Below are 25,088 nucleotides of genomic sequence, written 5' to 3' on the forward strand. Positions count from 1 at the left end.
ACAATACTTATTTCTATATTTCTTCCCTTGACATAACGTTCATATTTACGTACTTAGGCACATACGTACCGTACAGTACATTTATTAATTCCATTAAGGAATTATCTTATGATATTTTGTAGTAATCCTACATTCCATACGGCATTATTTTGTTGAATAAATTTCAACAATCGTACTCTTTGTAGGTACACATTATTGTAGATATTATATTTAGATTCATTAATATTCAGCGGGTGGTTACTGATTAATAAGCCTTAATACTAATGGAGAGCGATTTAATGAGTACGTCCTCTACTTAAAGGAGTACTCTATTGAAACTTATTTTGGTTAAACAATTAACCAAAATTTTATAAGATGATGTATGAATGACCTTTGGTATGCATGTTTAAATCGCCTCTCTTGTATGATAAACATTGTATATAACATCCCCACCTTCTAAATTTATCACTCATACCCATATTCATTACATTATATTTACATTACGGAAAAATCCTTTGGCCATAAGCCCCAGGATTTTCCCTTCCAGGGCGACCCCGGTAGTGTAACGGTGCGTGTAACGAAGCGTTACACTATCGACCTTCATACTATTTCTGGCACCATACAAATTCTAAATTCCCTTTTTGAAATTCAAATCCTATTCCAAATTCCATTCAATGATTTTTATTTTCAGTTCGATCACATACTCTGATCGATAAACATCATTTAATCTAACAGACTGTACTTCCCAAGTTTCTAAACACGACCGTTTAAGTGTGATTTTTATTAGTAAACGTAATAATTCATAAGTGCGTGCAGTTCAGTTTAGTGCTCGTTTTGTGGCCCTGCACACCTTCCAGATATATATCTACATCATCACCAAGGCACATATTGTAAGTTATTTGATTTCTAACCTTCTGAATTACGAAAGTGTTTTTATACATACCTTTCTGTTAACACGTAACCTGTATTGTTACAGGTGCCTTTTTATATAATTAATAAATACCCATCATCGCCCTGGTTCCCGACTTTGATTACCTTCCATCATCCTGGTGAGGCTCCCATCTGCCCCCTCACAGAGTTCGCTAAGGTCTTTCTGCACTTCGTCTCTCCAGCGGTACCTAGGGTGGCCAGACGGACTTCGGCCACATGGTACTCCAGAGTACGCCCTCCAGACTGCGCGTTCATCCCCCATCAGGACTACATGCCCGAGCCACGAAATTACCTGACGTAGTATTTAGGTATACCTACCTAATATTAATATTATAATTTTTTTACAGTAGAGGGCGCCTGCGGGCCTTGTAAGCACAACACCACCGGCGCGCACTGCGAACGCTGCTTGCCGGGACACTACGGGAACCCAGTGCAAGTACGTGGGTACATAAACCACCAGACTTAATTTATTTGACTGTCATTACTTAACATTGTTACTTACCATTTGTGCACTAAGAAGCTGCTGTTGACTTTTAACCGACCTAAAATTGAAGGACGTTCTCAATTAGTCGTGATCTTTTTTTGTACGTTCTCCGATTCGGAGACGGCTTGAGCGTTTATTTTATTACTTGGTCCGAGGTTTGAACCGTTTATTTTACGAGTATTACTTGGTCCGAGGTTTAATCGATTTCAAAAGTCTAGGGGACTCATCAAATAGTCTAGACAAACATATAAAGATTTGTAATTTCTCGTTCTCGGCAGCGTTTGGTGTACTTAGTGGAACTCCTGATAAAGACCAGTCATTGTTTTGTGTAAATAATACAGAAAACATGTTATAATTACAATTGTTTCCAGGGTGCCTGCAAACCCTGCGCCTGCCCGTTGTACCTGCCGTCCAACAACTTCAGTCCAAACTGCGCGTTAGCTTCAGCCGAGGGCGACGAGTTCGTCTGTACCCAGTGTCCAGACGGGTACACTGGAGATCACTGCGAACAGTGAGTCAAAAACTTTGAACAGTCATCATTTTTCTTTTTAAGAGGCCTTGTGGGGTGTCCGTAGTTTCTCGGAGCTTGAGAGGGATGTTAGTGTGGACACAGAATAAATAATAGTACCTACTAGGTACAGAAGACTCACTCTCTAACAAAACGCGTCTGTCACGATCAGCACAGATATGGCCGCTAGGTGGCGACAGCGCCACGCGCTGCTTATGGCAAACCCCAAAATTGGGGTCAAACGGATGTACTTTTAGCTACCTGCAGCAAAGCGACGAAATCGCGGAGTGAGCCACGCCTGGTGTGGGATGCTACCTTACCTACGTAGACACGCTGGCACCGTCCCACCTCCAACAGACTAATATAATGTAAAAACAGGCAGACCGGTGGAAAGCGCCGAAATTTTAAAACGTAATACATATAAGAGCCTCTGTAGAGAGTAGCATTTTGTACCATTAGGAGTTGAAACTCTAGGTCCATGAGGTCCCAGCGTGCCCAGTTGTTCGCCGAAATCGCGAAGCGTCTGGTTGACGTAATAACTGGTTACCGAAGAGCCTTGGCGGCTTCCTCGCACAACATATCAGTGTTGCGATACAGCGAGGAAATGCCGCCAGTCATATGTCCAGCTGTTCTCTATAGACAAGTCGTATTTCTCAACCGATTCTCGTGAAGTTTTTTGAACAGCTTCCATAATTAAATACTATATTGATTGTTTTTTCAGCTTCATTTTTTTTGAGATTTTCAAAATGGTGAAGTCTTATGTCATATGCCGTCATATGGGTTTAAGAGGTCTACAGCTCACAAACCCACAAGTTTTCCCTGGCTGTTAAATTCAACTGTCATTTTATTATCTAGGATATACCTACATACATGTAAAAACACACACGATACACATACATGTAAAAACAGAGTTCTAAAGTGATTATTTGTCCTTAGCTGCGACTTCGGCTACTGGGGCTCCCCGACCACTCCAGGGGGTTCCTGCCAACCTTGTGACTGCGGCGGAGCGCCCTGCGACCGCGACACGGGACTGTGTGGGACCTGCCCTCCTCGCACAGAAGGGGCGCGCTGTGATCAGTGCCAGGTATGTCCCTGACCATTATAGGAACCTTCGGGTGCTGGGGCTCCCCAACCACTCCAGGGGATTCCTGCCAACCTTGTGACTGCGGCGGAGCGCCCTGCGACCGCGACACGGGACTGTGTGGGACCTGCCCTCCTCGCACAGAAGGGGCGCGCTGTGATCAGTGCCAGGTATGTCCCTGACCATTATAGGAACCTTCGGGTGCTGGGGCTCCCCAACCACTCCAGGGGATTCCTGCCAACCTTGTGACTGCGGCGGAGCGCCCTGCGACCGCGACACGGGACTATGTGGGACCTGCCCTCCTCGCACAGAAGGGGCGCGCTGTGATCAGTGCCAGGTATGTCCCTGACCATTATAGGAACCTTCGGGTGCTGGGGCTCCCCAACCACTCCAGGGGGTTCCTGCCAACCTTGTGACTGCGGCGGAGCGCCCTGCGACCGCGACACGGGACTGTGTGAGACCTGCCCTCCTCGCACAGAAGGGGCGCGCTGTGATCAGTGCCAGGTATGTCCCTGACCATTATAGGAACCTTCGGGTGCTGGGGCTCCCCAACTACTCCAGGGGATTCCTGCCAACCTTGTGACTGCGGCGGAGCGCCCTGTGACCACGACACGGGACTGTACGGGACCTGTCCCCCTCGCACTGACGGGGCGAGCTGTGATCAATGCCAGGTATGTCTCCGACCATTACGGGCACCTTCGGAACTCCGTAACACTTTAAGCAGATTTTTTGACGCACACAAAGGACTCATACCTTTTAATTTTGATTTTTTACTTATTAAAACACAAAAACTGTGAAAAAACGCATCATACTCTGAGCTCTCCAACTATATCTTAATAAAATAAATTCAAAAACCGCCTTATTCATAAACGCGCTACAGACCTCAATTAGCTAATAATGTCTTTATCTATTATTTATATATTTGTAAGCAAGGGATAAAACATAATTTTACTAAATCAGGATAGGCTATGAGTATAATGAAGTCTGTTTTACAGGAAGGCTACTGGTTCGGCCCGGACGGCTGGTCGGGCGCGGGCTGCGTGCCGTGCGACTGCGGCGCCGGCGCACTCTCTGTGGCATGCGACGCAAAAACCGGCCAGTGCGCGTGTAAACAGGGCTTTACTGGGCGGAGATGTGACACTTGCAGCGCAGGACATGGCGGTAAGTGCGGTCCCGCGGCGCGCTCTCTGTGGCATGCGACGCTAAAACCGACCAGTGCGCGTGTAAACAGGGCTTCACTGGACGGAGATGTGACACTTGCAGCGCAGGACATGGTGGTAAGTGCGGTCCCGCGGCGCGCTCTCTGTGGCATGCGACGCTAAAACCGGCCAGTGCGCGTGTAAACAGAGCTTTACTGGGCGGAGATGTGACACATGCGGTGCTGGACACGGAGGTATTTCTTATATAGTTAGCAATGTCTAGTAACTCTCTCTGTGGCATGTGATGTGGAACTGGCCAGTGCGCGTGTAAATAAGGCTTTACTGGACGAAGATGTACAGGAGGGTCTGGACTTGCAGTGCTGAACACGGAGGTAAGTCTACAGGTAGAAGAAGTAGGGAGGAGGTAGACAAGCATACGGCCCGCCTGATGATAATCAGTCACCATAGCCTGTCGACAACTGCAACTACAGACGGCGCAATGTAACACTGCCGATCTTAAAAACCGGTTTAACGCGTTTTTCATGTAATTTTCTACTTATATTAATATTTACAAAGAAAAATAATTTAATATTTAGGTACCAATTTTTTATTTTTCTCGGGCAGATCTAACCGCCGGCTGTCCCGCCTGTCGCTGCGGCACAGCCTCCCTCTCCAACTCTTGCGCCGCCGACACCGGCGTATGCGCATGCGCGCCGGGCGCCGCGCCGCCATACTGTGATAGCTGTCAAGACGAACATTATGGCTTGGAGAGCAGCGGGTGCAAAGGTAAGTGGACTTTATGTGCACAGGTGTAAGGTAGAAGTTGCCGTTACCTATCTACCCATTTCGGACTTAATAACTATTAATACTCCGTACAGAAAGGACACTTCCTTCAAAACCGAAGTTTGACAGCGATTCAGGGACGAATCATGTTGTCTCTTTCTAATGTATGGCACTGTCCCATTCGGCTATAGGTATAGGATTGTCAAATATCAAGTCATTATCTTATCTGTGGTCGTGCACGCAAAGGGACGTCAAGTTGTGCCAACCCCAATACTTGCTCGGAGCAATGCAGCCGAACGGAGTCGAGAATGCCCGCACGCTCTACATAGTTTCCTACCCCTGACATTAGATAGATTTAAAAAGTTAAATACGCAAAAATTACGTCCTTATCATTCATATCATTCAGTAACTCTTTTACTAGTTTTAACTATTGCTAATGTATTACCCATGATATTGTACGATGTCTTTTTAGTGTACCTAAAAAGTAAAATAAAAATAAAATAAAATAAAATTCGTATCAACAATAGTTTGATAGAAAGTAAATTATTTCTAGCAATATAATATTATTTTAAGTTTATAAGCGCATTGTAATATGCAACTTGGAAAATAAACTACCTATATTTAGGTATCTTATCTCAGGTAGGTACCTATCTACATGTAACTATAGGTATCCTAAGTGTTCACCTCACTTTAAATGCGGATATGATGCGAGTGTGTTTACAGAAACTCATCTCATATTAAAATTCATTATTGCATGCTTTGACCTAAGTGCATACTACGCTTACCTGTCATAAGTGATGGCTACAATCACTTCACTATCAATCTAAATTCAACCTTAATTCATTGATATAAAGACCACTTTTCAACGTCTAAAGTTATACATACAAACCTGTCAATTGACGTCTGTAATCATTTTCTAACTATTTAACTTTTGACCTTAACGCGCGGTAGTAAGGTTTAGTTTGTAATGTTCGTGGTGTACGATATAACCTAAGGCGATATTGTATGTTTCTCTGCAATTTGCGTAATGTGTGATGGCCCTTAATTCCTGAACGACCTAGGCACAGTGATGTGGTGATTTTGGTATATTTTGGACGATATTTTCTGTCACCTATTTATATATTTATTTTATTTATCTGTTAGTTCTGACTCTTCTTCCTCGTTATCCCGGCATTGCCATGGCTCATGGGAGCCTGGGGTCCGCTTGACAACTAATCCCGAAAATTGGGTATCGTCTTGGGTCGTCCCATTCGTTTTTCGTCAAGTTCTAAAATTAGTCCTATTCTGCTTTCGTCACTCATTCCACATTCGTCACAATCGTCGGTGGCTTTCAATGTAGAATGAGTGACGAAAGCAGAATAGGACTAATTGAAGAACTTGACGAAAAACGAATGGGACGACCCAAGACGATACCGAAAATTGGCGTAGGCACTAGTTTTTACGAAAGCGTCTGCCATCTGACCTTCCGACCCAGAGGGTAAACTAAGGCCTTATTGAGATTAGTCAATACGTCTATAAATGTTAATAAGTCTACCTATATATAACGACTACCTATAACATTACTTTAGATTTGAGGTGCCCTACTATTCATAATCGATAATCAATTCAAATTAAATAACGTAAAAAGAAAAATACATATTTTCACTTTCTTAAAGACGTTTCACTTTGATTTTTTTAGTGTTGAAAATGTTAAAAACCTTGCTGATTTAAATTTCCACGCCAGTTCTCTCATCACTATAGCAGACCCACCGCAGTAAACCTCGAGGCTATTTGCAATACACGCATTCATTGCTGTTTACTAACCCTGCATTACCTACAATGTGGTCGAAAACACGCATTGGAATGTAAAGCAGGGATAATGGTAGCCGGGAGGTGTTTTCGTATGGATGTTATGAATATGAATTATGACGTAAGATTTAGTTCCTGGATGCTTTTGGTAAATTTTCAGATTATTTTGCAATCGTCTTGGCACTCGTTGTATGGGTCTGCTAGAGTACTTATTATAGTTATTTTACTCTAGTAGTAAAATAAGACATAAAAGAGTCAGACGAACTTAGCCACCGCGTATCCTTATCTAATTCTTCTTCTTCGTGGTCGTGACCTCATGTCTGAGGGACGTGACTCCTATGGGTTATTCTTCTATACAGGGTGATTCAGGAGACGTGAGCAGGACTAAGACTGCGCATTTTGTAAATTATAAGCAACTGTTTCGTATCAGTATTAGTGAGATTAACGTTAATTTTCTACTCGTGTTAAAAAAATAATAATAAATTTATTTACGACATGCATGGTCACCCTAAAATTAGAATACTAAACTACCGATATTCTGTGTCAAATTGAATGTCATCACTGTCATCACGGTCTGGTTACTTTTGAAAACTCGTATCTCACTCAAGTTTGACAGTTTATTTTCTTCGTAATCAAAATGCTGTCGTTACGGTTAATGAGGTTTTATGTTTATTAATTAGGTATTGTAGGCTATGTAGGGTAACCATGATTGTAGAGAGTTAAATTTGCCCTCACCAAAAAGTTAAAAATAGGAACAACTGTCGTTGTTTCACCTAAATACGACGGTTATCGATCAATTATCAGTTATTGAGTGTGCAGGATTAGTCCTGCTCACGTCTCATGAATCATCCTGTATATGGGTTATTAATCTAATTACTCGTAATACAATGAGAAAAAGGCTGGTATGAGTTTTCGTGGCTTGAAATTGTTATACATACCTACAAATATATTGGAACCTTTAGAAGTTTTACATACACAACTTCTACTAGCATACATCATAGCTAATCGATGCTGACGTAAGCTCTTGTTGAAGCTCCTCGATATGGAACGAAACATGTCAAGCAATATTGGACTTAAAAAGCGTAGACCTGTTTTAATAAATTTAATAGTCTCCATTTCACTTTAAAACAATAAATTTTATCAAATCCGTCCGCCAGTGTACCGCTATTTATAACGCGCCGTATTTAGCGTTTCCCGCGCACGCGCACCGTATACAGTGTACACTTTATTGCCAGCAGTGTACCGATTAATTTGCCACCCGCAGTATTTGTAGCTTTAGCGATAAGTTTACCTCCCACTAGATACTGCATTATGATCTCAACCTGTGGAGCGCTCTGGTATCACACGTGTGATGTTATTTCAATTTGGGTCGTAGCTACTCAGTATCAGACGTGTGTTACTACAGATCAATATCCTGGGTCAAATCACTTTGCATCAATTTGTTGTATGGTGGTAGTCCGATGGGTTAAGTGAACTTAAGTGGGACTTAAAGCCACGAAATTAGAAATTATAATAAAATATACGACGCGAAACTTACGACGGAATATTAATCGCGCGGATTTAAACGTTTTTATTATGTACCTTTAGGTATAACTCTAAAAGTATACTTGTGTTAAAAGATTTGGCAGTCAAATCCCTCGGCTAATGTCGTTGTGTCGTGTGTGTGGTTTCGTAGGACGACTAGTGAAACCTGTGTCGAAACGTCAGAAATTAGGTAACACAATAAATTCGCGATAGAACCGGGTATAAATCTGTTTTAAAATAAATATATATTAAAATCCAAAAACTAAAACTTCTGATGTTACTGAATACAAAAACTTTCTGCAAAAAGAGTTAGAAAGATATTTATATACTTGCGTCCTACTTATACGTATAATAGAGTAAGTACCTATTGTATGTTAACTTCGTTTTTTTGTTATAATATTTGAAATATAATAGCAGATGCGCATTTCTTTGCCACGGTGTTCACGGTAATATGAATAACAAAATTGTTGAAAAATTGTTAGTTGCACCCTTATTCCTGCTAGTGTAGCATCTTGTAGGAGATCATCTATGTTTAACAACAGTATTGCTTTAGGTTATTTGTGGCGATCGTTTGTTACTCAAAAGGGTTTTGCTCGTGGGGTTTACGTTACGTTTTTACACTAGACACACAGTCGGAAGGTAAAATGAAGCTTTGCTCACCCCCGCGCTTACGCGGTTATCAACTGATGCGGATCCGCACGGCGCGGCACTGTGGTGTGTGAGCGAGACAGCTATGTACGTTTGGTTTTCGGATTTGAAAACGGCGAGCTGCAAAAGTGCATACCCACTTTATATTATGATGGAATGATTGATGAATGGAAATCTTCATTATATAAAACGGGGTGTACATCGCTGACAAACAATTCGACCCCTAAGCGGGTTCTGTAGCCTATAATCTATTTGACCACGAGCACAGAATAAATAATAGTACTAGGTACAGAAGACTCAGTCTCTAAAAAAACGCGTCTGTCACGATCAGCACAGATATGGCCGCTAGGTGGCGACAGCGCCACGCGCGGCTTATGGCAAACCCCAAAATTGGGGTCGAACGGATGTACTTTTAGCTACCTGTAGCAAAGCGACGAAATCGCGGAGTGAGCCACGCCTGCTCTTACTAAATGTTTGATGGACATATACATTTTAATGCAAAGATCAACGGTATTTTGTCATATTCGTTATATTGTCCGAAAGTGCTCTTGAGTGTTTATTTATGGTGGGCGCCAAATACAGCTCACTTCAAACGTAAGCCGGAACCGATCGCGATTTGATCAGACCGACCAGTCGCACTTGGTTACATTTTATATAATTTATGTACAGGCAAGGACCATAACTCCATGGTACAGGCCTACAGGGCTATAACCGCGAAAATCGAAGTTCGCAAATTGCGACCATCTTCCTCTGACACTCTAATTACGCTTTCATTGGAGTATAAAAGAGAAAGATTCTGAAAAATAACCATTTCTTCGCATCTGTCATCCAGATTTTTACTTTTCGATTGTCGTATATGTCGATTAAACGATTCTCACTTGTGTAATGCATGTCTAATGAATGTTTCCTTGGGCCAAATTCGACATGTACAACTGTCAGATTTCGCATCCACGTCAAATGAACAGTTGATTTTATTGCATACTGAGTGTTGATTCCATCAACGGTGGATAATATCATTTGGTACAACCAATACTCAACTCTAAACTAAGGCTGGTTCGGTTTGATTTGCTTGTCACCTTAAATGTGGATTGTTAATGTCAAATTTTGACATTGTACGTATTCGAGAACTTATGATTTTTCCCACATCAACGGGAGATCAACACGATACGTCAAACGTCGCTTGTCGAATAGGGGTCCTTGTCTTGTGTCGTCGATTTAGATTTAATCGGAACGAATGTTTGCCGTGAAATTAACCGAAGGCGCGCAAAAATAAAGTCTCCCGTATTAGCTGGTTTGATAGTGCATGACACCTTGCACTCTGTGACTATTCGCTGAAACTTGGCACAGTTGATTCTTAGCTGGTCATGAGCTGATACAGACCGGGAGCCGTCGAGAGCCACCTCTCATTTAGTGGGGGGGAGGGGGCAAGTTCGACGCTGCCGCGGTTCACTTGGAGCAACATTTCTCTAAAACTATACCTGTTAGGGCATGTGATATATCATTTTCGGATAAATTAAGGATAAGAAATCTATTTTTAGAACAAAACCAATGCACTTTCTAACGAAACAAAAAAATAAAGTAGACAAGACTAAAAAACGTACTTTTGAAACGTATTTTTTTATAAATACCATTTTTTTTAAACTTCATCAGAAATCTGAAAACAAAAAATATAGTCGTAAAGCTACACGTATTACGTTTAAATAAATATATAGTTTATTATACAAGTATCTTCATAAGGATGATAAATGTCTCTTCATAAATGGGATATAAAAATAATATTAAATCTCAATATATGATCGTACGTCTATCTATTCTATTTCTTGTGAATTAATCTGCAATTTAGCATAAATTATTGTCGATCCGAAACGCACTATTACACTTTAAATATAAAGTTCATTATTCTATAACAAAAATATACGATTTTGAGTTGTTACTTTCAAACGTTAAAATTTTTATTCATATACATAATCAAGAAGGTGGTTTCGTTTTGCGATCGAAATGAAACCATAAGCACATTGATATAAGGTTGGAAGTGGTATGAAGGAGCTATAAATATAAAAAATAAACTAATGTACTGATTGAAAGTGTTCTGAGAATCGAAATCAATGAGAGGATTAGTCGGCAGTCATGCTAAATGTGCTCGGATTGATTTGGCTGGATTAATCTTTTAATCTTAGTCTGGAGCGGTGTCTGGCGAAATGGTTATTTTAGTATAAGGTCAATCAACTTATTTTACCGTGTTGCCATGGCGGTGTCTCACGAAGATTTGTTTAAATCTGAAATTTCACGGGGAAGTCTACTTAGCGAAGATTTATTGACTGAGCTAAGCGTCAGCGAAGGTCTCCGTTTCAGCTTCGGGCTTCGAGGGGATTAGGAGTTGGTCAAAATCTTTTAAGGCTCCTCTTCACGTTGGGCCAACGCCAACGAGGGACGCGTTTATGCGTTAGAGGGAGCAAGTGATATTGCTATCTCATTCTACCGCATGGCTGAGTCCCTCGTTGGCGTTGGCGTTGGCCCGAAGTGAAGAGGAGCCTTTAAACAACTACCAAACTAGGTGGTATGATGCAGTCCAATTATATTTTAGTGTGTCTTTTAGTAACTTACTTCATCTAAATGTCCAGGAAAATCGTACCCTCAATAAATTAAGCATGACAGCCAGCGCCACCTTCCTCATTGGCTTTCGACTAGGAAATACCTGGACACCTACGATCACAACGGGAATAGTACGACTATCGCGACCGCGATGACTCGGTACTCGTTTATAGCGTAGGGTAAGACGATCAGTTGACGGGCTTCAAATAATAATTTAATGACTATAGTTCGTTTTTTTTAGCATTAGAAAGAACTTGCAAGAAGGTAAGCGATCTTGACATGTCTTTTAATTGAAATACGCTTTTAAAAATCAGTAACTATTACTTGGACGTAGTTTACGGTAAAAGATCCAATCCACAAAAATCTGTTAGTAAAATTTGAACTTTCTGGCAAACGGAAAAGTCATTAATTTAAATGACAAATTTTAGAGGATGGATCTTTTACGCTAAACTACGTCCACTTATGAAAGCAGAAGAATATAAATGATCGTATTAGATTAATAATTGTTACATATTTGCCGTGACTTATTTTTTAAACGTGTTTTTCAATAAAAAGACACGTCAAGATTGTTTACCTTATTTCTAATGCTAAAAAAAACGAAGTATAGCGACCAGTGTTGGCCGAACGTTAATTGCAATTGACCATTAACCATTACAAATTCAACCGTAAACGGTAACGGACGGTTACAGTGGACGATTCAACTTGTACTGGTTAATGGTCAAGAATTTTCAATTGCATTAACGTTTCGGCCAACACTGCTAGCGACGAGGGAAAGATGAGAGGCTCCTAAATAAGTGACCAATGGGACGCCAGACGAATACCTACACCTAAAGTGTCATTCTATGTAAACTATTAACTTGCTAACTATGTAAACAAAAGTCCCTAGTAAATTCATCATTTTTGACTGTTTCAATATGGCGGTTTGTTTACATAGTTAGCAAGTTTCATAGAAGTAGTAGTAGTAGTAGTAGTAGTGTAGTAGTAGTAGTAAAATACTTTATTGTACAAAAAGAAACATAAAACATGAAAGAACACACATCATTACTACAAAGGCGAACTTAGCCCTTTCAGGGATCTCTTCCAGTTAACCCTTGAGCAGTTGACGGAGAATTGGAGAACGGTAGACATAAAAGCTGTACTAAACGGCATAAAGATAAAATATTGAATATCCTACAAGATAGGTAAACCTATATTCTACTATAATTATGTATACTTATATGTACAATAATATGTCATAGAATGACATTTTACGAACGTTGACAATACGACTATCGCTTCACGATGACTAGCTGCCCGATTAGAACTTTAGGATACGTCAAATATTACGACTAGATATATGAATTAGATACGTCAGTGTCAAAAGTGACGTTGTTGTTTGAAGAAACGTCACATTTGACACTGACATATCCAATCCATATCGTATCTAGTCGTAATAATAAACGTAACTTAAAGTTCGAATCGGGCAGTAGCTAGCCGTTTATAGCTTAGGATGAGGTGATTTTGTAGATGACCTACCAAATTATGGGCAGGAGGTGCCAGGTTCGAATTCTGGTAAGGGCATTACTGAGTTTGCACCTTTAATTTCTAATGGTACGATCGAAAATATTAATATATGACCCATTTCGTAGGTACAGTCAACAACAGAGCTATGAATACAGGCAAAGTGTCAAAAATATGTATACAGTACTTTATTGCCTGTACTTAAGGTCGAGTATACATATTTTTGGCACTTTGCCTGAATTCTTAGCTCTGTTGTTGACTGTACCTTGTCACAGTGACAATCAATACTATTGAGTATTGATTGACAAGGTACGGCTAGAGTGACAAGGTACGAAATGGGTCATAAATTAAAGCTTTATTTATATATTTAAACTTTATTGCACAGTATAAAAAATATACATTGACACAAGGCGGACTTAATGCTACACGGTATTCTCTACCAGTCAACCTTTAGGCCAAACAGAGAAGCATAGTTGGTGCGGGGTATGTAAAGAACATTAAAACTTAATGCTTAAAGTTAATAGGCATAAATATACATCTTTCGACTGTACCTACGCAATAGGTGCTCGCACCCTACTCTAATGTGATACAGCTGTATGCGTTGTCGAGACATACTATGCGAGTTTAGCGTATTTGTAGTATTTATAGTACAGTATTTGTAGGTGGCAGACAGGGCGACGCTGCCACTTCACTGACGTTGATATAATGCAGCGATTGTAATATTTGTAATTATAGATAAGTACTTACTTATTAATCTTATTATATTTATTTTGAAGCGCTGGTGGCCTAGCGGTAAGGGCGTGCGATATCAATCCGGAGGTCGCGGGTTCAGACCCCGGCGCGTACGAATGAGTTTTTCGGAACTGTGGTTAAACCATGACTCCTCTACACGATGGGCCAACGCCGGCCACTCCAAGGGACGCAGCCATGCGGTAGAATGATATAGCAATATCACTTGTTCCCTCTAACACATAAATGCGTCCCTTGGAGTAGCCGGCGTTGGCCCATCGTCGTGTAGAGGAGCCATCAAATAGGTACTCGTAAAACTGAATGTTAGGTATGCGACAGTTTAAATTCGAATAAGTTCTTACTTACTTACGTACCTATAGCGTAGTAGCGAGGAATCGTGACTGCACCTGACGGCACCGATGCTGCATTGTCCGGGATTCATGGACCCGCAGATTAGATATGCGTGGGCGCAACTACACACTTCACAGATTGTATCAGTAGAACTATAGAGTTTTACCTCCTTATATTCATAATACTTTGTAAGCCTCAAAGTTAATTTCAACCATAAGTCATGACAAATTAAGACACACGTATATTGTAATATATTATGTATATGCTTGTAGCGCGTTTATGAATTAACACCATTTATATTATGGTGCGCCTGCGCCAATAATTATTCAAAAAATTAATTTCAGTGAAACCTAGTTTTTAGTGGCTTTGCTAGACGATGCACGTAGCACAGAAAAGATTTTATTAAGAGTAAAAAATATACAATACGTAAGTACATAAAGTCTCTCACGATTAACCTAACACGTACCTCCTCGCTTCGCTCGTCTTCGCACCTACCTACATATTGCTCGCCCTAGGTTATAATGTACGTTTGTCGGAGGGTACATGTTACTGTGTCAGTTATGTGCACTGTGTTCATTGTTCGCGCTGACTAACGATAACTTTGTGTATAGAGGGCTGTACCGTACTTCGTACCTTTGTGCGTCGAGAAATACTATTAGTACATTACAGTCATAATACATTACCTTCATTTGGTAAAACGCAGTGAAGATCTTTTCTAAGTTGATTCAGTGTTTTCCGAATAATTTAATAAATTCCAGTTTTAAACGTGAGGAATGTTATGAATGTGAAGGAAGCGAAAGAGGTATGTCAGGATCGTAGCAAGTGGAAATCCGTGGTCTCTGCCTACCCCTCCGGGATATAGGCGGGATTATATGTATGTATAGTAGTATACCCTATAATGGGCGTGGAACCAGTAATGAGACAAAAAACATAATTCCTCTAAAATAAGTATCTAAAAGTAGTTTATAAACATTGGCTGTATATTATCATAAATAAGAGTCCTAGAGCTGTTTCAGTTTGAAGTTTCATTAAATTTGGTTGCTTTTTAAGAAATTGGTGTCAACCCAAAAGTTGTCGTGTCACTGAAAAAAAATACCACTACGAATTCTTAACAACTTCGCTAAGAGAGGTGAGTTAATTTATTAAATTTCAATTAATTAATACTTGATGAAAACTAGAATGTGTTTTGTTAATTGAATTTACCATGAGATAAGGTATACAACACACTATGTTGTGACTCCACAGATGTAAAAAAAATAGTGGTATTTGGCCCAATCCCATTATAGGAGCTGTAAAACTGCGTACCTCCTATGATGGGACAATTGACAGAATGATGCTTGCCATGCCATAATTTCATGTTTAAACAATACAGAAGTAAAATGTAGTTACGAAATATGTCAATCAGGAGGTATTCTCGGACTTCGGATAAATTAATATCGTTTTTACAAACTTTTATTTAACTTGCCCTGTTAGTTAGTGTGGGTCTAATCTTGGTAGCTGAATTTGAGCCACTTTTCGATTTCCAATTCAGTTGAAATTTTATGTAAGTACGTAATTAAGTATGCAAATCGGATGATAATGCAATATTATGATAACATGGACCTAATCTGATGATGGAGACAGGAGGTGGCCATGGGAACTTTATCGCAATAAACCCTAACTAATTAATTGTGTTTGGGTATATTAGAATTGTCTCGATGGATCTAATACAATAATAATTGGCTGTGGAAAGAAAAATACATTCAGCGATAAAAGCTTATACCAAAAATTGATTTTTTTGTCGTAACTTATTCCCCATTTCAATATTTTATACTGATAGAGCAATGTCCATTATAGGGGGCCCATTACTGGATCCACGTCCATTACCGGGGGCCCATTACTGGAGCTTTGGGGTCCATGACTGGAGAAAAAAAGCATAGTTTTAATTTGTTAAATATGTGGTAACTAATTGCTGTATCTTTCATACAACACGCCTAAAACATGAAAGACGGATAGGACTTTCATCTTTTAACACGCTAAGCGGTAGACCATTTACATGTAAGTATACGGGAAATATCATAAATACTCCAAATTTCCTCTTAAATGTCCCATGACTGGTGCTGTTACTATATGTAGGTATTCCAGTTTTAAGTACGACACTTACATGACATACCATGTGATAGATAATATCTACGGTACGGTCAAGTGTAAAAACATGGGTGCATACAATTTATTCAAAAATATGTACGAGTATGTCCCCTTAATTCGCTGACATTAGAGCTAAGGGACATATTTTTGAGTAGGTATGATAATTGCATCCATGTTTTTACAGTTGACTGTACCATAAGAAGCTTTTCTATCATTACGGCCACTTTTTGTCCTCATAAAACAATTACCTACCTGCAAATAACAGCCAAAAGTATTTACCATTAGTCCATTATTAAGTTCTTATTACAAGCAATTAAAGTCCAAATTTGTTTAAACAAGACCACAACTTTACTTGGTTCTGTTAAAATGCTCAGTGTCAAATTAGCAGACCTAAGATGGAATTAGCATATTACAGTAAACTTTCGCCATCACATTTTCAATCTTAAAACAGTTTATTCAAGGTTCAATTTTGATTGTAAATATTGAAACTTGTATGACACAAAGCCTTTTTGACGACCGATAGTCTCGCCTTTGAAGTATAACCATTTTATTCTGAGCCCTGCCTTGTACTGTACTTATTAGTATTTGGAAATCAAGTATTGTGGTTTCTTGTTATCTTATTTAGTGACAGTTATGCGTTTCATATAAGAATCATGTACAAAGGACAATGTCCGAAATCTGGTTTGATGATTTCGCGTCATTGTAAATTGACGGTTTCAGATACAGATATAAATGTGCCTACACTCAAGACAAGTTGATAACAAGTCATAATCATAATTGAAGCTTTTATGATATTTTTTATAAATTATGTTTATTTTTTTTCCCACTTAGTAAAGCGCATCATGCATATCAGTCGTATCGGATATTGAAGTTTTGGTTTTGAATATGTTTCTTGAGAATACGGTAAACAATTAAATGGGTTTTCCAAAAGCTGTAATGCGTGCGTTTCTTAATATGTAGGTACAGTCAACGGTAAAAATATGGGTGTAGACAACTTACTCAAAAATATGTCCCATAGTTCTTAATTCACTGACATAAGAGTTATGGGACATATTTTTGAAATGATTTGTACACCCATGTGTGAAAAGTAGGAAATTCGCAACGAGTGTCGATAAATTGAAACACGACCGAAGGGAGTGATTAAAATCTATACGAGTTGATAATTACCTTTTCGCACGTGTATTACACAACGTTTTACAGTTCATAATGTATATATGGCCGTTTAAATTTTCGACATATGCACATGTAGTGCTATTACCGCACTAGGACGGTAAATTAGCACCATAATTATGTACTGTAAAAACCTTTATTTGTAGAGCTCTACACATGCAGCATTAGGTTTAAAAAAAAATAATACCTATGTTTTCCCGTAAGTAAAGCTATTCTCGACAAAGAGTAGTAGTAGAGTCATGACTGATGAATATTTGGGTAGCTAAACTTTTTTTGGGAACTTTTTATGGTATTCCTACTCAGGATAACGAGCTCTTTCGATCCTAATTACCTAATAGGAGCAATAAAAATCATAGGAAACTTTTTTCTCCTATTAAGATCGAGAGAACGCTAATTCTGAGTAAAATGAACATGAAAATACCAAAACTTGAAAAATAAAATAGTAGAGTACAATAAATAAAATAATCCACATTTAAAATTCTAAAAATTCATCGAGCAAGCTCCAAACTCCTCACCTTCGAAAGCATTTCACCGAATATACACTTCCGTGTATTACATGCTAGCCCAGGCCCACTAATTAGGTCGCATCAAGATTGCCGGCTGATAACCGGTGATAAGGCACACGGGTGGTCGCTGCGTGCGCACGCAATAGTCAACCTTAACTCTATAGATATAGAGTCCACAATTAAGAAACGCGGGTGGACGGGGCAGCTACAACTATAGTAAAATCAAACACTCGCTTCACGCGAATACGTAGTGCGCTCTCTGTCACACTTATCCGACGTAATTAAGTGTGACAGAGAGACCTTTAAAGAAAACATGTTGGAGTTTATAGTTGTCTGAATAAACTAGAGTGAAATGCCGCTTGCGCATCCGATTGTGAACTTTATAGTAAGGGTTTAGAGAATATAATGGTGTGGAGTGTATTTTGATGCTGATTGACAGCGAAATGGATTAATTAAATCTGAATGTTAAGAAGAGATTTTGTATTAGCGTTTTTTTTTATGTTGGTCAACATTACACAACCGTACAAGTACGAGTAAGGTAGAAGTACTAGTGCTCGACGCTGCACTAGTATTCGACAGGGGCACTTTATGTCAAAGTGACAAGGATTAAATTTGAATACAGAAAAATCTTCGCCGTTCAAATTTAACCTATATTACTTTGACATAAAGTGCTCATGTCGAATACTAGTGCAGCGTCGAGCACTAGTACTTCTACCTTAACTAATCTAAAATAGCAGTGTTATATAGATAGATAAAATGACAGACAACGCACAACCGAAACCGTGGAAATAGGAAACATAAATTTGAAAATGTTTGTTGTATGTTGTAGAAGCCAACTTCTAAGAAAGACATTTTGAAAATTCATCCCTTAAGGGATGAAAGATGGGGTTGAAGTGTTTCATGACTTGTATGTAGAGAAAGATGCGGGCGAAAGCTATTTCTTATACAGGATGCTTCCTGTAACAGGAACAATAAATTAAACTAAAGGCTGTACTCCTCAAACTGACCATCATTTGTTCAGCAACTTTTAAAAATTATGAATCCTTTAGACTTCCTCTTTTTCATACAAAATAAATATTGCGTTCAATGTCCGCTGACATCAGTGTGTTTGACGTTACTTGTCACACTTTTAACATAACAAAATTTGCAATACATTGCGTCTTAGAATAAACTTTAAAGTGTAATAAAAATCAAAACATGAGTTATTTTCAAAAGTTGCTGAACAAATGTTGGTCAGTTTGAGGAGTATAGCCTACAGTTTAATTTATTGCTCCTGTCACAGAAAACACACTGTATAAAATCGTTACAACTTGTATATTAAATATTTATATTTAGTAATGAATCATTTCGAATGTTAGTCTAAACAAAGTTACATTGTTTTCAATATCCGAGTGTGGTGACCCCTGAATCTTGCTTGATAACTGATAATATATGCTTCAAATGTTGATTGAATGGACTATACGATACACGATACATGATTATACGATAGCTGTTAAATAGATAAGTTATAAAAAAATAATTATCAAAATCGAACTACTCTGTAAAACGTTATGCGTGGTCATACATAAAAAAAATATACGCGTCGACTAGAGAACCTCCTCCGTTTTTTCGTCGGTTAATAAAAGTATGCATTATTTATAACGGGATAAGAATTTTACCTAATATTAGGTACCTATTACTCTAATGTGAAATGTAATAAGCTTCTAATCTGCTCATACGATTTTACTAGATTTTTAAAAATACCTCGTCTAAATAAAGAACCTTCAAATTAAACCCTAAAGGAGTTGGAAAAGTTGAAAGTTTAAACCACTTCTACCCCTAGAAATTGGGTACGAACCAAAATTAAATAACTATTTCCAGTAAGACCTACCTGTTTCCGCGTAACGCATACCTAAGCTTTTAGAAAAAACTGGCTAAATTTATCACGATATTATGTCATCAGGCCAATGGCCTGATAAGTCACGTTATTAATGAGCGACCCTGACAAGGCCATGTATTAATAAAAACTGATGAACAAAAAAGAAGTCGAGAGAGCCCAAAGTGTGAGAGGGTAAATATAATTACGTTTTTACTGAATCTTTTATTTCAAATTTCAAAAGTAACAAGATATATTATGGTATTCGTACCTTGCCGTGGTTAAAACATGAAACATGCTCACATGTTTTTCACTGTTTTTGTTTTCAGCATGCAACGATTACAAATTCCAAGGAATTATCATATCAATGATAAACTGAAAGACAAAAACTAGATCCCACAAAAGCTCTGCATCAAAACGATTGCACTTCCTTTCACGTCTCTACACCAGTTTATATCTGAACGCACCTGAAGTTGTCAGCGAATCATTGACTTTTTTCGTCACCTTTAAAATTTGATGGTTTTGGGCAAAAAACCATCAAACTATCTCTTATCACTAAAAGGTTAAGAACCTCTACACTGAGCGCGACAGTACAAAACTACAAAACAAAATCCTTCGACATCAACTTCCTAAGGATACAATTACAAACCCGCTCACGCAAAAGCTTTCCTCATTTTCATTCATAAGTGTACTAACTCTTAATTGACCATCAGTGTGTCTTATGTCTTTGAAATAAGGTATAAGATGTGTCAGTCAATAGATGATGGTGTAAAGGCATTTAGCCGGCTTGGCCAGTCTCCACAGTTCAGCCGGCGCGTTTGTACGCGCTGTGCGCGCGTTGCTCGACTATTACGCGCGTCGAAAAATAATAAATGTGGAGAACAGATTTTTGAAAAGTTTAATAAAAATACGGATACGGTGTTGTAAATTAAATAGTTAGGTATTTAAGTCTGAAAATCGTGAAAGTGATAGATGAGAAAACAATTGTGATCAAAATGAAAGGTGATAAGGATATGACTAAAAAGAAAAGTTTGAAAATACCATTTGAGTGATTTAAAAATTAGCTAAATCGATGATTTAGAAATAGCGCAGTGTCAATGAAAATCACTCTAGCGTCATATCAAAATCATAAATCAGTTTAATTGATTACATTAGATCACGAAAGATTGAGTTAAATAAGTCAATTGAAAAGTGTGTCAGCAATCAATTTGATCAAAACTACGAGTAGATAAAGTCGTTGCTATTTATTAACATTTATTAAATTTGCGAAACGGTGTGAAAATTTAATCAAAAGTCAATAAACCAAATCAACTTTGATCATTCAATTTAAAGGATAAGTTTTGAGTACTCGTAATAACTGACACTGATCATAATTTTTTTTCTCGTGATCATACTGATGACGTGATGACCAATTCAGTATGTGGTCATAGATTTTTTCTGGTGAACAAATAATTTCTTGTGACACACTTTGATAACAACATAGTGATAGTGATGTTGTAACAAAATCTTTGTGGCCAAAAGTGATGTGACCAGTTTCACAGATCAGAGAAATGACCACATAGACGCGCATCTGATCTTAAATCTTAGTAACCAGTGATGTTACCAGTGATAATTTCTGACCACATAAATGCGTGATGCGGTGGCTACTCCCTGTGGTGGTCACTCTGGTGGCCACATCTATGGCCGCCGGGCCACGGCGCTGCGCTGGTCGGCTGGCCAGAGAACGGCTTAAGGCCGCCGAGAAGATACGAGACAAGAGATACTTCCTTCTCTGTTGCGCACCAGCGTGCGGGCAGAGGAAGACGCGGCCTCCGGTAGCTACGACGAAGTATCAGCCGTTTCATAGGACCTGGTTCGGATTGAAGTATGGTACGTTTATAATACTAAATATCCGTGGCTCCGTCTGTCTCCAATTATCATCATCATAACACTTTAAGCTCGCGTGTTTTGTACACATATTTAATTACACAAACGGGTCTACCGCGATATAATTTCATTGTTTTTACCTTAAATTCCGACGTTTCAGCTGAGTTGCACCAGCTGTGGGCACGGAAAGACTTAGGGTGGAATCACATCTGTCAGCATCGAGCCGCATTTTGCGCGTAATACAAAAATGCGGCTCGATGCTGACAGATGTGATTCCACCCTGGCGTCATCATTGCCTCCTACTCCTAGAGAATGAATTTTGGAAGTATCTTATGCCTATTCTCAGGAATCAAACACAGCAACACACAGCTATTATTCGTGTTTTATTCTTGCGAAAATTTGAATTATGTATACAGCATTTTATCTTAGAGTTAAATAATCAACACACTTGCCACTTTTCGGTGCGACTCAAAATTCTGGACAATAACATTACCGTGTGTGAAGTTCGCTGAAGCCATAGTTCAGTTTACTGTTGTATTTTAATGCCCCATTACCGCTAATTGTCTACACATTACGTGCTATTGATGATTATTGCCCATTTGGTTTATAGCCTGTGAGACGAATACAACCATTACTACATCGTAAAATATAAAAAAAGATTATTTCCGAAATAGTTTTGGTATACCTTTTTAATCATTACTTCTTCGTTACTTAGCATATACAGTAACTTATAAATATGAGGTAAATATAAAAGTAAAATTTTCGTCTAATATAATATAACGCTTCTATGTTCATCTTACCCCATCTAAACTTATAGTGTCTCGTTCAATACAGATAAAACGAAGGGCAATGATAGAGCATTTTAAATGCTACCTATCGATATGAACATACTAAATAATTAAGGTACTTGCGCCTAATAAGGCCCACTTTTAATTTATTTTTTTCATTTTTGATATGAACTTGCAATTTTGTCTATGGTACTAACCAAACATGGGCGAGAAATTTAAACTCATTTACACTTATAAAAGTATGAAATTTTTAAATTGAGCAAGCTTTAAAACTGGGCCTTATTAGGTGCAAGTACCTTATAACATCATACATACACGTCAATTACAATTTAAGTACACAATAGAAGTTGCCTACCAAAATATAAATTAGCATATGTGAAAAACTCTATTATCGTTAATGGTTTCAAAACAAATATTAACGTGATAACTAAATCTCACTTAAATATTTCAAAAATATTATGGACCAAAAATCTACCTCCTTTTATTACCGTACGGTTACTAATGTTACTATGGCTATAAAATTGTGGTAGTATGAGTTTTGGTTGTCATCTGACGAAATCTAACAGTCAGTTTCGTCTCTCGGACTACACAGCCCTAACTCGGTAACTATAAAGGAAAGAACGTACAATCTTGACGCGCAATACTAATTTACAGCCAATTATGCGCGCGCGCATCGGTGGGGTGCGAGATTAAAAAAAAAACTTTACATACTAGCCCCTTGAGACTTATTCGAACTTGAAAATTATATATCTAAAATAGATACATTATCTAATATTCAATAGATAATTTTTAAACACGTATAATATAAACTCTCTGAAACAACAATATTCAGGCTCACACAAATAAATGGCCTAACCGGGATCCGAACACAGGACCACCAGAACCGCAGAGTCACTTTGTCCGTGTAAGTTTGGGTATAAGTAAACCAGCAGCCTAAACCTGTGACCTTTGCAATCGGGGCCGACACTTCCGCACGGGCAAGATTTCGCAGTATTTTGACTTGACCTAATTTTACTTGGCGCCGTCACAGAAGGAATAATAGTAGGTACTACCGTAAGAAAGGACACTTCCTACAAACTCGAAGTTTGACAGCGGTTCAGGGTCGAATCATGCTATCCCTTTCTAATATATGGCACTTTCGGCTATTTAGGGTTGTCAAAATTCAAGTGATTGTCTTATCTGTGGTCGTGCACGCAAAAGGAAGTCAAGTGGTGCCAACCCTAATAATGGCTCGGAGCAATGCAGCCGGCCTAGCCAAGGTTACAATCGCTATCGCTTTGACAACGAAAAGCATTATGTCTCTCTATCACTCTTCCTTATTAGAGTGACAGTGACAGTTGCGTTTCGATCGCTACAGAGCGTAAGCAATTGGCATCTTGGCTACGCGGCCTGAACCGAACACGAGCCGAACGGAGCCGAGTTCGACTGAAGTCAGGAATGTCTCCCCACTGGCGCCGTTCGGTGGAGCAAGAGTTGGGTGTATTGGGGATGGGGTTGGATGAGGTTGCCCAAACTGCTCAGGACCGGAGTCAGTGAAAGATTATGATTCGAGCCCTACAATCCACAGAGAGTAAAAGTATGAAAATGAATAGAGATTAGATATAATAGTATCTATATTTATACCACAAACTTATAGTTAACAGCTATAACCGTAATAATCCCCTACCCTACCAAACCCTGACAAATCTGATAGTTAGACCAAAACAAGTCTGCAACGATTTTGATAGCACACGAAGTCCAAGTGTTGTTTTAAACGTCATACTTCTATGAAATTATGAGTATAAATAACACTTGCACTGCGTATGCTACAAAACTGGAAACTCAAACGCGTACGTCATGTCACGCTATCGAATGAAATACACTAGGGGTACCTACTGACTACTGTAATAACCTAATAACCGAGATTTTCCATACGTTTGCAAATTATTACACCTTATTAGTTAAAATACTGTTTATCATTAAACTGTGACAGGTCATCGCCCCGCATCGCTATTCCGTAACCCTGCCAAATCTGATATAACCGAGATTTTTCGATATTGACCGTCTCGAGCGTGAGAAAAGGGTCGCCGGTTCGATTCCCCGATAAAAACCCGTTCTTCCTTCACACCGACATTGCTCGGACTGCGACGTATAGGAGGGGGTTTTCAGAAAAAATGGTACCATTTATTTTTTTCAAAAAACCATCAACTTTTGGGTTATTTAGACTCAGAATCACGAGTATCTAACTATTAAATGAGACAAAGAAATAAGTGTCCCCAGTTTTTCATACAAATTTTGGGTGTCAATTTTGTGACCGTCCATACAAAATGTATGTATGTGAATATGCGTGACAAAACTGTAATTTTTTTTGAGACACATTTTTTTCTTTTTAAATCGATAGTTCAATTTATTTTTTAATCATTTAAGGTAAGTGGGGTAAGATTATCACCGGAGCAAGGCAAACACTTGTATGAAATCCTCATAAGTCATACCTACTGTTTGTCTTGTCTCGAGCAAAATAAATTATGTTCATCTTTCCCCACTTTACCTTACAGCTCAAGTGTCAAAATCGAATCCTTCACTGGTTACACCTTTATGGCTCCTCTACACGATGGGCCAACGCCGGCCACTCCAAGGGACGCATAAATTTATGCGTCAGAGGGAGCAAGTGATATTGCTATCTCATTCTACCGCATGGCTGCGTCCCTTGGAGTGCCCGGCGCTGGCCTATCGTGTAGAGGAGCTATTAGATTGAGATTAT

The 25,088-nt window shown here is 38.9% G+C and overlaps 1 protein-coding gene across 1 annotated transcript in view; it reads left to right on the forward strand.

Moving 5' to 3' along the window:
- LOC134663381 (laminin subunit alpha-2-like) overlaps positions 1 to 25,088 on the forward strand; it is a 150,190-nt gene that overhangs the window by 13,399 nt on the left and 111,703 nt on the right. The window contains exons 13-19 of the mRNA XM_063519744.1: positions 1,257 to 1,345; positions 1,765 to 1,904; positions 2,838 to 2,985; positions 3,043 to 3,145; positions 3,341 to 3,486; positions 3,978 to 4,263; positions 4,746 to 4,907. Coding sequence (XP_063375814.1) covers positions 1,257 to 1,345; positions 1,765 to 1,904; positions 2,838 to 2,985; positions 3,043 to 3,145; positions 3,341 to 3,486; positions 3,978 to 4,263; positions 4,746 to 4,907 — 1,074 coding nt within the window. The remainder of the gene's footprint in view (positions 1 to 1,256; positions 1,346 to 1,764; positions 1,905 to 2,837; positions 2,986 to 3,042; positions 3,146 to 3,340; positions 3,487 to 3,977; positions 4,264 to 4,745; positions 4,908 to 25,088) is intronic.

The sequence above is a fragment of the Cydia fagiglandana genome, chromosome 4, assembly GCF_963556715.1.
Source record: "Cydia fagiglandana chromosome 4, ilCydFagi1.1, whole genome shotgun sequence".
Classification (NCBI taxonomy): domain Eukaryota; kingdom Metazoa; phylum Arthropoda; class Insecta; order Lepidoptera; family Tortricidae; genus Cydia; species Cydia fagiglandana.